We start from the raw sequence: 13484 nt of genomic DNA on the forward strand, positions 1-13484 counted from the left end.
CAGGATTGTGCTGGATCGACAGTACTGCACACATAAAGAGGCTTTAGCAAAAACTTCAATACAAGCTGAAGCTGTTAAACAAAGCGATTATGTTAATTTTGGTTCACTGGAAGCACACCAATTTTTTTAAGCCAATGTATTTTTAAAGAAAAGTATATATATAAAGAATTTCAGCTGGCTTTCTGAGAGAGCAAACACAGTATTCTTTCGCAGAACCCAATGGAATAGTACATAATAGGCCCTAACCCATCCGTAGAGAATGTGCTCTGCTCTCCAGAGTGCTCCAATGAAGAAAAATACTCCCTGCCTCAAAAAGCTTACGATCATTTTGCACTAGATCTACACTTTACCTAAGTAAACACAAAACAGTGATGACAAAAAAAAAAAAAAAAAAAGAATTAAAGAACTGAAAGGTGAGATTCACAGTAATTCACAGCACAAATAAAAGCACTTATGTTTCAAGTCAGAAGAAATTCTTATCATTTGAAGTGCCATTTTCTAGGACAAGTTTTATTATCAATTCTTTTTAATGATATACAATTTGGAATAATCTAAAGCATCTATAAAATGGATTCTATAAAGGCAGTATTACAGAATAACTTGAAACAAGTATATACCTTGCTGTCCAGAAATGAGTCTTTCAACTCCTTTAATGATTTTATGCCTATGGCCGTAAGCATTAATTCCAATTTCCTTCAATTCTTTGTGTCCCATTTCAACCAATACATCCAGCGTTATCTATAATGAAAGCAACACCATTTTTTGTACAACAGCATCAACAGACTAGAACAGCTGCCAATGACAGTGAAAATATACCTCACAACAGTTGAGATAAAAAGCAAGTGTGAAAAGAACATGAACACTGGAGACTTTAGTGTGTCATTCTCGTACTTTACTTTTGCTCAACTGTTTTCTCCAAACTTTTGTCTTTAAATAAATATGCTACAAACTACAATCACATAACTGGTATTGTTTGCAAGAATCATGTTTCTGATTAAGAAATGCAATTTTCTAGAAGTATTCAAGCCAATAGAAACAAACCCAGAAATTACTAAGCAACACTGACTACTTATTTACTCCACCTTTTACACCACTGAAAGGAAACACACCTACAGTCTCAAACTGATATAGACATTATTGCCCCCAGTTTTCTCTATATACATATAATTTAATATATATTTATATTATATATCGATTTAAAAAAATCCAGTTACACTCTTTCCCTTCATTCAACTCCTTTTGACATTCACTCATTTTGAATCTGTCTCATTATGTTATTCTAAAGAGTCAGTATTTATTTCCTTGCTTTCTAGTTGAGTATCTGGAAATAAATATAGCTACTTACCTGTTCTCTCTCAAATATGTCAATTAGATGTTCAAGGCCAAGGTTCCGCACAAACTGATTTATGCTAAAATCTACACCTGAAACTGGGTAAGAAGAAAAACTCACAATGAACATTCATACATGTATTGCAAAATAAAGTATATGCATCTCACACTGTCTATAGCGATAATGAGAGACACAGAAATTCCTGCTCTTCTGAAGATGGGGCATAAATATCTATATCACTAACCAGTGGGAACTGTTACCTAATGTAAGATTTCTACCCCTCCCAAGAGCAGTCTTTATGCTTCCATGAGATAAGCAACTAACTAGCTACCAGAAATGCATGTTCAAACAGAAAATATTTTGAGAACTAAAATGTTATAGAAGTAACCTTTTCAAGATATCTGATCTAAGAATAGCCTCTTGGAAACTAGATAAAGTTGGTAGTAAAATACTGTTTGGTATGGAGCCAAATTACATGTGTCTTTTCTTTTAAAACACAATTCTCCGTTTTGGTTCTGTACAGCAAAAAAAAGGAACATTTTAAAGATTCTGTAAGGGTAAAGTACTAAAATCTTATACTACAAGACTTCTAGACTTCTGTTCCTCGCTAACGACATCATAAGGAATGGGGATACTGCATATGTCATAGTAACTGTGTGCATGTGTGGGAAACTTCACACTTGGGTATTCTTTTCACCATACAGTAGAAAATGTTACTCATTCCTAACTGAGAAAGCCTCACCTTCTTTTTTCTCCAGAACAGTAGCTCCCTCTGCACTGTTTGTACCAACAACAGAAGGAAGTTCAGAAAAACTACCAGACAAGTTGTCAAGACTACTTGCAGCAGACAGACTGGATGGACTGGATGGAACAGAAGACAGGGAATCAGCTGTAGAACCTGTAGTCTGAGACACGCTTATAACCTGAGGTTTGTAGCAAGTTGGTAAGGCGGAAGGAGGCATTGCTGCCGTCAATAATGCGCTGACATCGTCTGCCTAAATAGCAGAAAACAACTTATTAAAACAGAGGAACACATTTACACAACATTTTTTCCTAGAATGCATTATCACTATTCCAGACTTCTTAAGTATACTGCAAAATAAATAAATGCGTATTGGAAAAATATGCATCTTACAATGCAGCCTACAAACGGCCTTTTGTGCCAACAGCACAGATGAAGCTGTAAAATATTTATGAATAAAAACTGTAATAAAATAAAAAGTGAAGACTTCAATATTTCTAAAAAACTTTAGGGACAGTTAAACAAAATTCATTTTCTAGGAAAAGCAAACAAAAACTACTGGCAACCAGAATTTACAAAACAAAAACCAGTTACTCTGAGTGTAGCTTTGAATTCTATTACAATACTTAGAAAAAACCACCCAAAACTTAACAGTCAGATAGTTTCCTAAATTTATGTTGCTACAAAGTTTGCTTACATTTTATTGCCACAATTTTTGTATTAGTCAAACTATAAGTACCGAATTAAAAGCATCAAATTATAAGCATGAATTCCTTTTGTTGGTTTGTTTGTTTGTTTTTTCCTACTCCATTTTGAAATAAGAAGTCTTGAGCAAGAAAATGTTTAAAGAAGTTTTATAAAGGCTCTGCTGACTTTCCTTACCAGGCACATAAAAACACCAGAGACACCTCAGTATTCTAAATTTTGCAGAAGTTCCCGTATTACTATTTTTTTTAAAGGACAGTTTTCAGATGAGCTGCCACAGATGGCAGGTAGGTACAGATTTCCCAAGAAGAGCCCCATCACTCACAGTGACCAAGTCCAATGGCGTTTGTCCTTCTTGGTTTTTCAGAGTAGGATCAGCCCCATGTGCCAGTAACAAGGCACAAAGCTGTGTCCTTCCTTTCTGGGCTGCTTCATGCAGAGGTGTGAAAGCCCATTTGTCCGTAGCATTCACACACGCATTATACTTTATAAGTAAAGCTGCTACATCAACATGCTGGAAAATAAAAACACCTGTTAAATTCCAAGACACCACAGCATATTAAACTAACTCAGAACTATTACTGATACTTCTCTGTAATCCTCATTCCGAATTTTCTTAGAATACATTTACTTTTTAATTATGAGAGAAAAAAGTATTAAAACAAGGTGTTTTCTTCCTCACCTATAACATACCAGTAAAAAGTTAAAGATTTTTGCTCTTGTGAAAAAGGAACAGACTACAACAGAATCCCAAATCCAGGGGAATCTGAAGGAAAAAACAAAAAACGCCTGAATTTGAACTTCCAGTTTGGAAAGTACTCCAACTGTTTTGATTAAAGACTTGATCCAAGCACAAAGACCCAGGAAATCCACAAAAAACAATTAATGTCTCAACACCAGCCAAATAAGTGAAAATGAGATCTTGTTGATAAAATTTGACTGGCACAGGTAAGGAAATGCATTTTAGGGAACACCTTTCAGGCTGCTGGCATTCTAAGTGCTCATGTTCAGAAAGCTCAATTCTGTAAACTCCAACCATGATTTTACAAATTCAAAAGTCTTCACCTATACAATGAGCTGATTATGATCGAATTATTCTTTTTGCATTTTACAAATAAGATTACATTACAACTCAATGGCAAAACCTTTCTAGAAGAGTATTGGCTCACAATGCTGTCAATGAAATGTATCACTTTTATTTATTTATTTATTTTTAAAATAAATAAAGCCTCAGAAAGTTTGAGATACTTACCCCATAAGATGCTGCATTATGCAGAGGAATCAAACCTCCTTTATCTTGTGCATTCACATCTGCTCCATGCTGTAACAGGTACTCTGCAACCTCCAAATTGTTGTAACCAGCTGGAAGGTTGCAAAAGGACAGGGTAAATAGAACATATTAAAAAAAACATGCTCAACAGGCTGTAGAGAAGTAGTAATTCACTTAAAATACTTGAAAGTTAAGATGTCAATCCCAATGAAGACAATGTATTACCTATTAGTGAGGACAGCTTCACCCTATTTAAGAGTAGTTGGTTTTAAAACCTCTGTCAATAAAACTAAAAGATCCTCTTTGGCTAGAGAGAATAGGAAATGAAAGTCATTAGAGTTAAACAGTTTAGAAGAGGAACATAAGATTAATATGCATAACATACTTTTTTTTTTTTGAAGAGAAAATATGGAATCCTCTAGCTTGAGGCCACACTTTTAACTTGCTTAGACATAGAAGGTTCAGCCACAGTAACCAGTAACTCTGATCAAACCAGTTAAATAAAACACACACCTGCTAAATGTAGTGGTGTTGAATGCCGTCCTTGTGTGTCCCGACAGTTGACGTTGTCAGGTGAACACAACTTTTTTACTCGGGCCAAACAACCTTTCTTTGCAGCATCTAGTAGAGCTGCATCTCCTCTCAGTAGGTCTTGAATATCAGTATCACCATCTTTAACAAGGTCTAGAGGAGTATTTCCATCTCTATTTTTCTTTGTAGGGTCAGCTCCATGCTGTGCACATCAAAAACAGGTGGTAAGTACATAAGCAGAATAAACACGTTTCATCTTAGGCATCTTATGCCTTATTGAGCAAATATTCTGACACATTCAAATCCTTCATTCAAAGCCTTCCACCTAGTGTGTGAGAAAGGATAACATAGTTGCTAATAGTATCCCTTTTACTGAAAACATATATTTAACTACAATCATTTAGAAACCACAAAACACAAATCAATTTCTCGAAGAAGTCCAACCAGATTCCAGACTGAACAAGAAAGAAAAGAAAGTAACCTCTCTCTAGCATATGTAATACCTGCAACAGGAGTTTGCAAATCTCGTATTTTCCTTTGGCTGCAGCTTCATGCAGGGGAGTGAATTTCCACAAGTCAGCTACATTGACAACTGCACCATGTTTAACCAGCAGTTCTGCAACTTCATAGTGACCATATGAGCAAGCATTATGTAAAGGGACAAGTCCTCTGGAAACAATTGAAAAAAGAGAAAAATTCCCTTTAAAAATTGGGTCTTTTTTCACAAAGTGCTATAAACATAAAACACAATGCACCTTCAACAATCAAACCATAACAAAAACATATTTTTTTTGAAATTTTCCACAATAGTCTAATATAGTAGGAGTATCTACTGCCAAAGAGGTAAAAATGCAATCAGCAGTGGCACTGAAGAGAAGCAAAAACACAGGGCCAGAGAAATTCTTGATGCTCTAGTCTCAAGTACTGCAAAATACTTTTGTGGATATTCTAAACATCTCCATTCTAACAGAACTTTCCATGAAATCTAAAAAAATTAATGTCTGAAAAAAGATGGGATGCTTATCAGCTAGCAATATTCAAGAGCTGACAGATATCAGCAATTACAATTGCCAAGAAAACATACATTTGAGTATTTACCCCTTATCTTTTGCATGCACATCAGCTCCATGCTGAAGAAGATATTCGACAACAGATACCCTATTATATCCAGCTGCAAAATGAAGTGGCGTAGACTGACGTCCTTCAATATCTCTGCAGTTCACACTTTGAACTGTACATAGTTTCTGTGAAATCCCCAAAACAAAACATACATCACTATATATAGCATTGGCACGCTTTTAGTTTAGTCATAAAATGTTGATATACACATCTAATTTTGAAAAATTGTTTTAACTAAAAAGAAAGTTTATTTCTTAATTTATTTTTACATAAAACCGTTACTTTTCACAGATAGTGTCCCAAGAAAAAAAAAAATTAAATACTCCATCCTCCCAAACCCACACCTGTGACTTCTTATTTGCGCTTTTTACATAAGACAAACTTCTGGAGGTAGTGAACATTACATTTTGTCATCTGTACTATTTGTGCAATACAAAGGTTTTAGGACAGGGATCACAACTCTAAAGCAGCCAGTGAAGGGCTGTTTGATTGCTTGTTTTAAGAAATTATAGTTTGGGATATAATTCCCTCTTATTTTTAGGACAGGTTTAAGCTTACTTTTACAGTATCCACATCGCCAGCCTTTGCAGCCTCCAGCAACTGTCGATCCGCATCGGAATTACCTAATGGGATACCTTCTGCAAAATAAATGAGGTTGCATGACAGGTAAGTGTATGTAGTTGAAGGAATTTGTTAAGGAGGAAATCATTTGAATATTTCAAGGATTTCTCTTAAAAAAAGTTAACCAATTATAGACAAGTTTTGTCTTTCCTTACGTTGTGATTTAACCCCAGCCAGCAACTAAGCACCACACAACATTCAGTTGTACCTTGCAGGAGCTGTTGCACACTTTCAGTCCCCATTTGTAAGGCTGTAAAGCCCTGCAGAGACACAATGGAAGGATCACATCCAGAACTCAACAGCAACCTGCACGTCTGAAGATGACCACAATGTGCTGCTCTATGAAGAGAGGTCTGGCCAAGATTATCTAACGCATTAACCTAAAAATAACACAGACAAGAAATATCACCATCAAAACTAAATATTAAAGCTGTTTTCATTGCTGACTGGGAAAGTTTCACAAGAAGTATTCCTCTTACTTTAATTAAAGAACATATGCAGCGTATTTCCAAAGGTCACGATATTTCAAAAAGATAAAATTTAAACAAAAGCAGTTCATAAAGCTATAACTACATTTACTGAGGAAGAATAGCCCCCTTTTAGAGGCATGTGAATAATTCAGCATAAACAAACTCTTACAGCAATTTTACTACATACAGAAGTAGGCCATTATTTTGCTTATGGCAGCACAAATCCTCAGTGCCAACATATAGAACAGCTTTTACCTGCATTGGCTTATTGTGGTTTTTCAGATTGAGGACTTTCTATGTGTTTCAGTGAAGGTGTATTTAACAATTTAAAACTCTGCACCAAAAGGTTACTTGTATTCCCTACTGTTCCTCTGGCTTTGATCATTGCTTTGGAAACTTCACAGCAGTCAGGCTGTAATCAAATTTCCATGAGAGAGAAATTCAACTCCTAGTTTTGGAGGATTCAAGCATTACAGAGAGCATCTCCTTTCCACTTTTTCTTTTTGTGGAAATGCGAACTAAATACTGTGTTATAATTTAACATTTTGCCTTTGCTGTCATTTTTACTGCACACAACATCACGAAAGTCTACCTGTTGTACAGTTCAGTCTAGCTTCTTGTTGGTCATACATATCCCCTACTTTTTTTTCCCTTAAGCATTTCAAAACTATTGCTGGACAATGAAGCACCGAATAAGACACTCTATAAGCTTTCAGTTAACAGTAAGAAGAGCTACATCCGCGCTTCTTATAAAATAGGACCAAAACAACGATGCCTCAAGGTATAGGGCTGTACTAACAGACTGATGGCCTATGTCCTAAGTGTATAAATCTGCAACCTTCCAAAATTAATTATTTTAGAAAAGTCTGTCTACTCAGCTGTCCGTTCTCATGGTATGAAAACCTATATCGTAGGCAAACCTCAACAACAAAAAAGTATGAATATACTCATACCTTAGCTTCATGTTTCACAACTACTTCAACAACATCATTATGAGCCTTTTCTGATGCCACGTGCAGAGGAGTCAAGAAGCTTTTAAAAAAAAAAAAAAGGATAATTCAAAAAGTATTTTGCAAAATGTTCTAAACAAACACTTAGGAGTATTCATTTGTAACCACTCACTCTTTTGTTTTTTCATTGATGTTGGCTCCTTTCCTCAGCAGCAATTCACATACTTGTTTTCTCTTAGGATATGGAGATGCAGCAGCACAGTGCTGAGAACGTTAAAAATTGTAGCATTAACAATTAGCTAGCAATATACAGGTTTTACTGCTTGCTGATCAGCTGGCAGTTTAGAGCTGGTTGTGTGCAAAGTCAACAGACACCCCCCCACACACACATGTAGAAGCTTATTAATTAGGGAGATTCCACATGGGCTTTTGGATTTACTCTGGTATCTTCCAGAGCTCCCTCTCCAATAGTTGTTGGAAACCTTCACGCTTTACTAACAAAGCTAACATACGTAGCTTGCTGTTGCTTAAAACTAGACTATTCTACAGAAAAACAGTCTTTTAGACAACCTAAATTAAACAGACAATTTAGATTAGCCGTAATATTAACCTTAAGAACTAAATATTAATCAGTGTTATTTGTTTGACTACACACCGGATATTCCAGGTTGGTCTGAATTACGCTGTTTGACACTAAAATTTTTAGTTCTAAACTATTACCTACTATGTTTAGGTCAGCCACAATACATGCAAAATAATTAATAAATCCTGATATATTACCAATGCTGTCTCATGTGTTTGAGGATGCTTGAAGTTCACTGTCTCCAAAGAAAGGTGTTTCTTTATGCGAGCTACATCCGACTCTCTTGCAGCCTGCAGCAGTGAGTGACCTTTGAATTCGTCTTTAAAAAGAAATAAATACATACCACAAGGTTACACTCCTTAACTCGAGAAGGATCAAGAAGACTGTTTCTTTCAGTTAGATAAAAATATTAACTTTATTCAGCAAACCACGGTGCAGACATTTCCAACTCAGACTTAAACTTTTACATCACTTGACAGAACTTGTTAGCTAAGTCAAAACACTACAGGAATGCGCTTTGTTTATGAACCAAAGCCCGAGACATCCCAACTGGCTGAACAGGATCTATTTCACTCACCACTGTTCTAGGTTCCACTCTTCCCAGATGTACCAATTCAAGCACACATAAATCTCTACTTCTGACCTGTCTTTGGAGAACCATTTCTAGATGCTAATATGAAGTCTAATGTAGTATTTACTGATAATTTTTGTACATATCCCAGGAAGTTATTGTTGGCCACTCAATGACAGAATTTGGGCATTCTTTTCAACTCTAAGTTTGCTGGACAAAAAAACAATGCCTTTCATCAATTTCTTTGAACTTTCAGCAATTGTGGCATATGTGAACATATTCAGCATTCTAAACAGTTATGTTTTTTCTTTTCTTCAAACAAAACACAGTGGAATAAAAATGAATATTTCAACAGTCTTGATGCAATGACAGGAGCAAGTATGGAAAATGAAAGTGTACTGGCAAGGTCGTGAGGGAAAGCGTGTATTCAGGGAAGAAAAGCTACAAAACCCATCACAACCACATGACTATAAAACTGACAATAAAATTATTTTAAAAGCCTACATTCAGAAAATCTAGCAATCTTAAATTATAAACAGTGAAATGTACTGTCCAACATTGCACAATTGCTTGGAAAGTGTAAGCATTTTCCAAACCTGATGTCTGGCAGGTCACTGTCTGGGGAACCTAAGTACACGTTACAATCTATAACTGTAGAACTAATCTCACTTTATACTCACATGCTAATCGTTCTTTTAATTGGGGTGTTGGAGCCAAATCAATGGTGCTTTTGTTGTGACAGTTCAACAGTGTTGGGTCAGCACCATAACTTAACAAAAGAGAACATACTTCCACCCTGTTCTTAGAAGCTGCTTCATGCAGAGGGGTGAATTGCCACAGATCCATTGCATTCACACATGCGCCATGCTTGAAAAGGAAAGGGGTAAAAAAGATGCAACATCAAAACCGGATCATTAGAAAGAGACTTCTGTCATTAGTTTCAATGCAACAGATTGTTAAAATAAAAATCAATGCTTGTATGCAAACTGTATCCAAGATGTTCTCCAGACATTAATTTTCACTATAACGCAACATTTCAGCACATTGCGGTTTTTAATCCTCTAGTGTCTCACAGGTACATTCAAAGAAGACGAAGGCAGGCCAGTCTCTTCAGGCTTTCTCCAGCATCTCTAAAAGAAGAGTAGCTCTGCAACAGGTCAAATCAAAGAGCCTAATTCATATACTCTAAATCACCTCTGAACAACCTCCTGTTTCTTGTTGCTCTAGAAAAAGTCTAGAGTAAACAGTTGCACTAAGATAAACAGATGTTCTGTGAACACCCCCCAAGATATGAATGAAAGAGATAAGCACTTAGTTCACCTAAGTTGACTTCAATTCAAAACACTGAAGTACAAGGTTCTGCAAGTCATACTCTTGATGATTAATATCTATGTAATTCTTCTCCAGTAACATTCTGTATGCACCTTGAGTTCTGTCTGTAAGCAAGTCTGATAGGACATTGCTCTTTCCCATTGCTCCTGTTAAAGCTGTAGTGCTTTGCAAAAAATAATTCAAGGCTCACTGGAGCAGAAATCCAACAGGGAATACAACTCTAGCTTAACAGTTAAGACACACAGTAGTGTCTAGGCAAGGGGGGATTTTTTTGTCTAGTACCACAACTGTAAAGATTCACTTTACAATTGGCCCCTGAAGTAAAAAAAAACAAGAAAACCCAAACCTCTTGACTACTTATACTTACTACAATAAATGCTTATTTCAATAACTTTGTACTTAATTTTTGCTAAACAAATAGAAAGACACATGGAATTATTGGGGACTGAGACATACAAGATAGAACAACAAGAGCTATTCCCTGAGCATCCGAACACCTAGAGTTATCTAACAGAACACTCACAGCTGTTATAATGATCATGATTTGCTGTAGCAGCTGAGAATGGGCACAGTTCAAACATCCCTCGGTGGACAAGACTCAGATTTTTGCAAGCCACATCTTTGAGCCACTAGTTTAATGCGCATCATACTTTATCTTCAAGATTAACATAATCCAGAGAAGTCACTTCAGTTCTGAGAGTTCACTTATGCTAGGAAAATTGATGCATTTTTCTTTCTTTGGGGTGAAGGCTACAATTCAGGGCCAGAATTATGTTGTAAAGTTCATTCGCTCAAGAGACTGATTACTCTTTAATTTTAAAACATTTATGATCTTCACCAGTATTCTTTTCAAAAACCTCTTAATACTCTGTCTTCTGAAATATTTTTCTATTGTCAAACTCACAATATTGCTCAGTTTTTGGGGTCTTTTTGTGTTTGTTTTTTTGTTGGTTTTTTTTTTTTTTTGGGTGAGGGTGGGAAAGTTGAGATAAGAAGTACTTACTTGGTGGTACAAAAACATTCAACTTTGGAGCAGAATGAGTTAAAAACAGAAAGCACATTTATAAGGAAAAAGCCTCCTTGCAAGCAAAAGATTCTGTAGCTTCAGCTTAATAATCACTAACATGTAGAGCAAAACCAATCTCTCATTCTTTAAGTTTTGTAAATCTAAGTACAAAATAAAAAAATATGCTACTTGCATTAGTTTATTATAGACTGTTCTCATTTAATAATATGCAATTTAATCTCTTCAAAGACCAACCTTTACTAGAAGCTCTGTTACTTCATAATGACCATAGGAACAGGCATTGTGAAGTGGCACCAAATCTCTATACAGGAGAGAAATGGGGAGGAGGATTACCTTAGTATGCATATTTCAATTCCAGATGCATCTATAACATTGCAAATGGTACTATGTTGCACCTTGAACATTTTACAAAAACAGTATCACAGATGTTCAAATAAAGTTGAGGGGAAATAAGAAACTGGAGAAGAACCCAGAAAATTCCATCAGCATTTTTTCAGAACAATAAATGTTTAAAATAATCAGAAGATGAGAAATTAATTGCATCGTCTTACTGCAAATGAAATGGTTCCGCTCAGACTTGGAACCCTAAGCAGGAAGAACTATCTGCAGGGGATTTTCAGGAGCGACAGCAATTATTTCCTTTTTCACAAGAACATTGCTCTAAGATTATCTTCTCCCTTGGAAACTAAAGTAGTCTTACTGGCTAACGTTTAAGTAACTGTACAATATTCTACAGCAACAGCAGAGCTAGAGGTTTTAAAGCCAGCTTCATACTCCCTCAAACCCAGTGGTCTTAGAAGCAAGTGAGAAATTGCCCAAAGTGAATTCTATCACTGTGGGCTAGCAAGCGAGAAATGACAAAAGTCAATTCCAGCCCAAGGGGGCAATTAAAGCTGTCTGATTAGGCAGCTATTTATGTAGCTGTGAAGTAATCCTAGGAAAAAGGAAGAATAAGAGTTTGCTTTCCATAAGCTTTAGTGCTTATGGAAAGCTAAAACATTTTACAAATAGGTTTTTCATTATACTTTATGTAACTAAATAGACTTAGCACTTCTATATTTCACTACATTTCCTGACATAATAACCAAATGCTAGAACATGTAGTCCAAATAAAACCTCTGGGAAACAGATCTTCCATTTTTATCAAACTCCTTGCAAAAAGAACTGCAGAAACAAAATCGATTCAATCATCAAAATATTTGCTGACTTCACAATGGTGCATGAACGTATTTTATTAAACAAGAGAGAGTAATTTGGCTAGTGATACCTAAAAGACAGCATGTTCTATAGTCAGCTCAATTTGGAGCCTACTGATTCACTAGTCTTAAGCCTGTACACTTTGCATTTTTGTCATAACAGAGGTTAAAGATGACGTAACAGTCTCAATTTAGAAATTCTTCATGTTTCAAATAGTATTACTATTCTTTACTTCATCTCAATTTTTAACAAATTCTGTTTATTCTGAACAAAGGAAAAATGAACCTACCCTTTATCCTTAGCATGTACGTCAGCCCATGTTGCAGTAAGAGCTGTACTATTTTTACACGGTTATACCCAGCTGCTAAATGTAAAGGAGTGGACTGAAATGACAGAACGTAGAATTAATCAGTAACACAAACTCAAGGGTGGATTTTATATTTATTTTTCCCCAAACTTGTTAACAGCACTAATTACTGAAGTCTTTAAAATACTTGCAACATTAAAAAAACCAGAGTGCTTGAATCAAAACATTTGACAACTATGTTCATTGTTTACTGACTACTCTCACAGTCATCAAACACAAATCCTGAATTTACTCCATCACTAATACATTCTGGCAGTGAAGGCCCTCTTAATAGATTTTTGAGTCCTGCAGTCCATTTTTGCCTTTTAGCCTACCATAACTATAAATACTTTGCTGGGACAAACTATGTCCCTTGTGAAAGGGGAAATAAGATGGCCATTAGCTACAATGACTGGTAAACTATAAAGCGGTCTCCCTGCCAATCAATAAATTAAGTTTATAAATTATCAACAGAGATTGTTATCCACATCTGTGAGTGCAGTAAGTTAGTGGGGTCTGCGGGAAACTTAATCTTCTCTTCTAAATTCTCACCTTCCCCAGAGCAGTCTGGTAACTGCTCTATGATCTTTTCTAGCAAACCCACTCAAGCATACCCAGCAGCAGCACCAAGGGCAGAGCTACAAATTAGTGAGAAGAAATCTTATACTCTTCATTTACAAACCCATCAAC

At 35.9% G+C, this 13484-nt stretch overlaps 1 protein-coding gene across 1 annotated transcript in view; it reads right to left on the reverse strand.

Annotated features, from left to right (window-relative positions):
- The window catches only part of TNKS2 (tankyrase 2), a 37480-nt gene that overhangs the window by 15435 nt on the left and 8561 nt on the right, over positions 1-13484 (reverse strand). Inside the window, 17 exon segments of the mRNA XM_082310100.1 lie at positions 618-738; positions 1346-1428; positions 2073-2325; positions 3103-3291; positions 4030-4139; positions 4561-4780; positions 5082-5247; positions 5677-5822; positions 6256-6335; positions 6527-6698; positions 7742-7820; positions 7911-8002; positions 8519-8640; positions 9573-9759; positions 11486-11552; positions 12738-12762; positions 12765-12831. Coding sequence (XP_082166226.1) covers positions 618-738; positions 1346-1428; positions 2073-2325; positions 3103-3291; positions 4030-4139; positions 4561-4780; positions 5082-5247; positions 5677-5822; positions 6256-6335; positions 6527-6698; positions 7742-7820; positions 7911-8002; positions 8519-8640; positions 9573-9759; positions 11486-11552; positions 12738-12762; positions 12765-12831 — 2179 coding nt within the window.

The sequence above is a fragment of the Platalea leucorodia genome (assembly GCF_965183815.1).
Source record: "Platalea leucorodia genome assembly, chromosome: 4".
Taxonomy (NCBI): Eukaryota; Metazoa; Chordata; class Aves; order Pelecaniformes; family Threskiornithidae; genus Platalea; species Platalea leucorodia.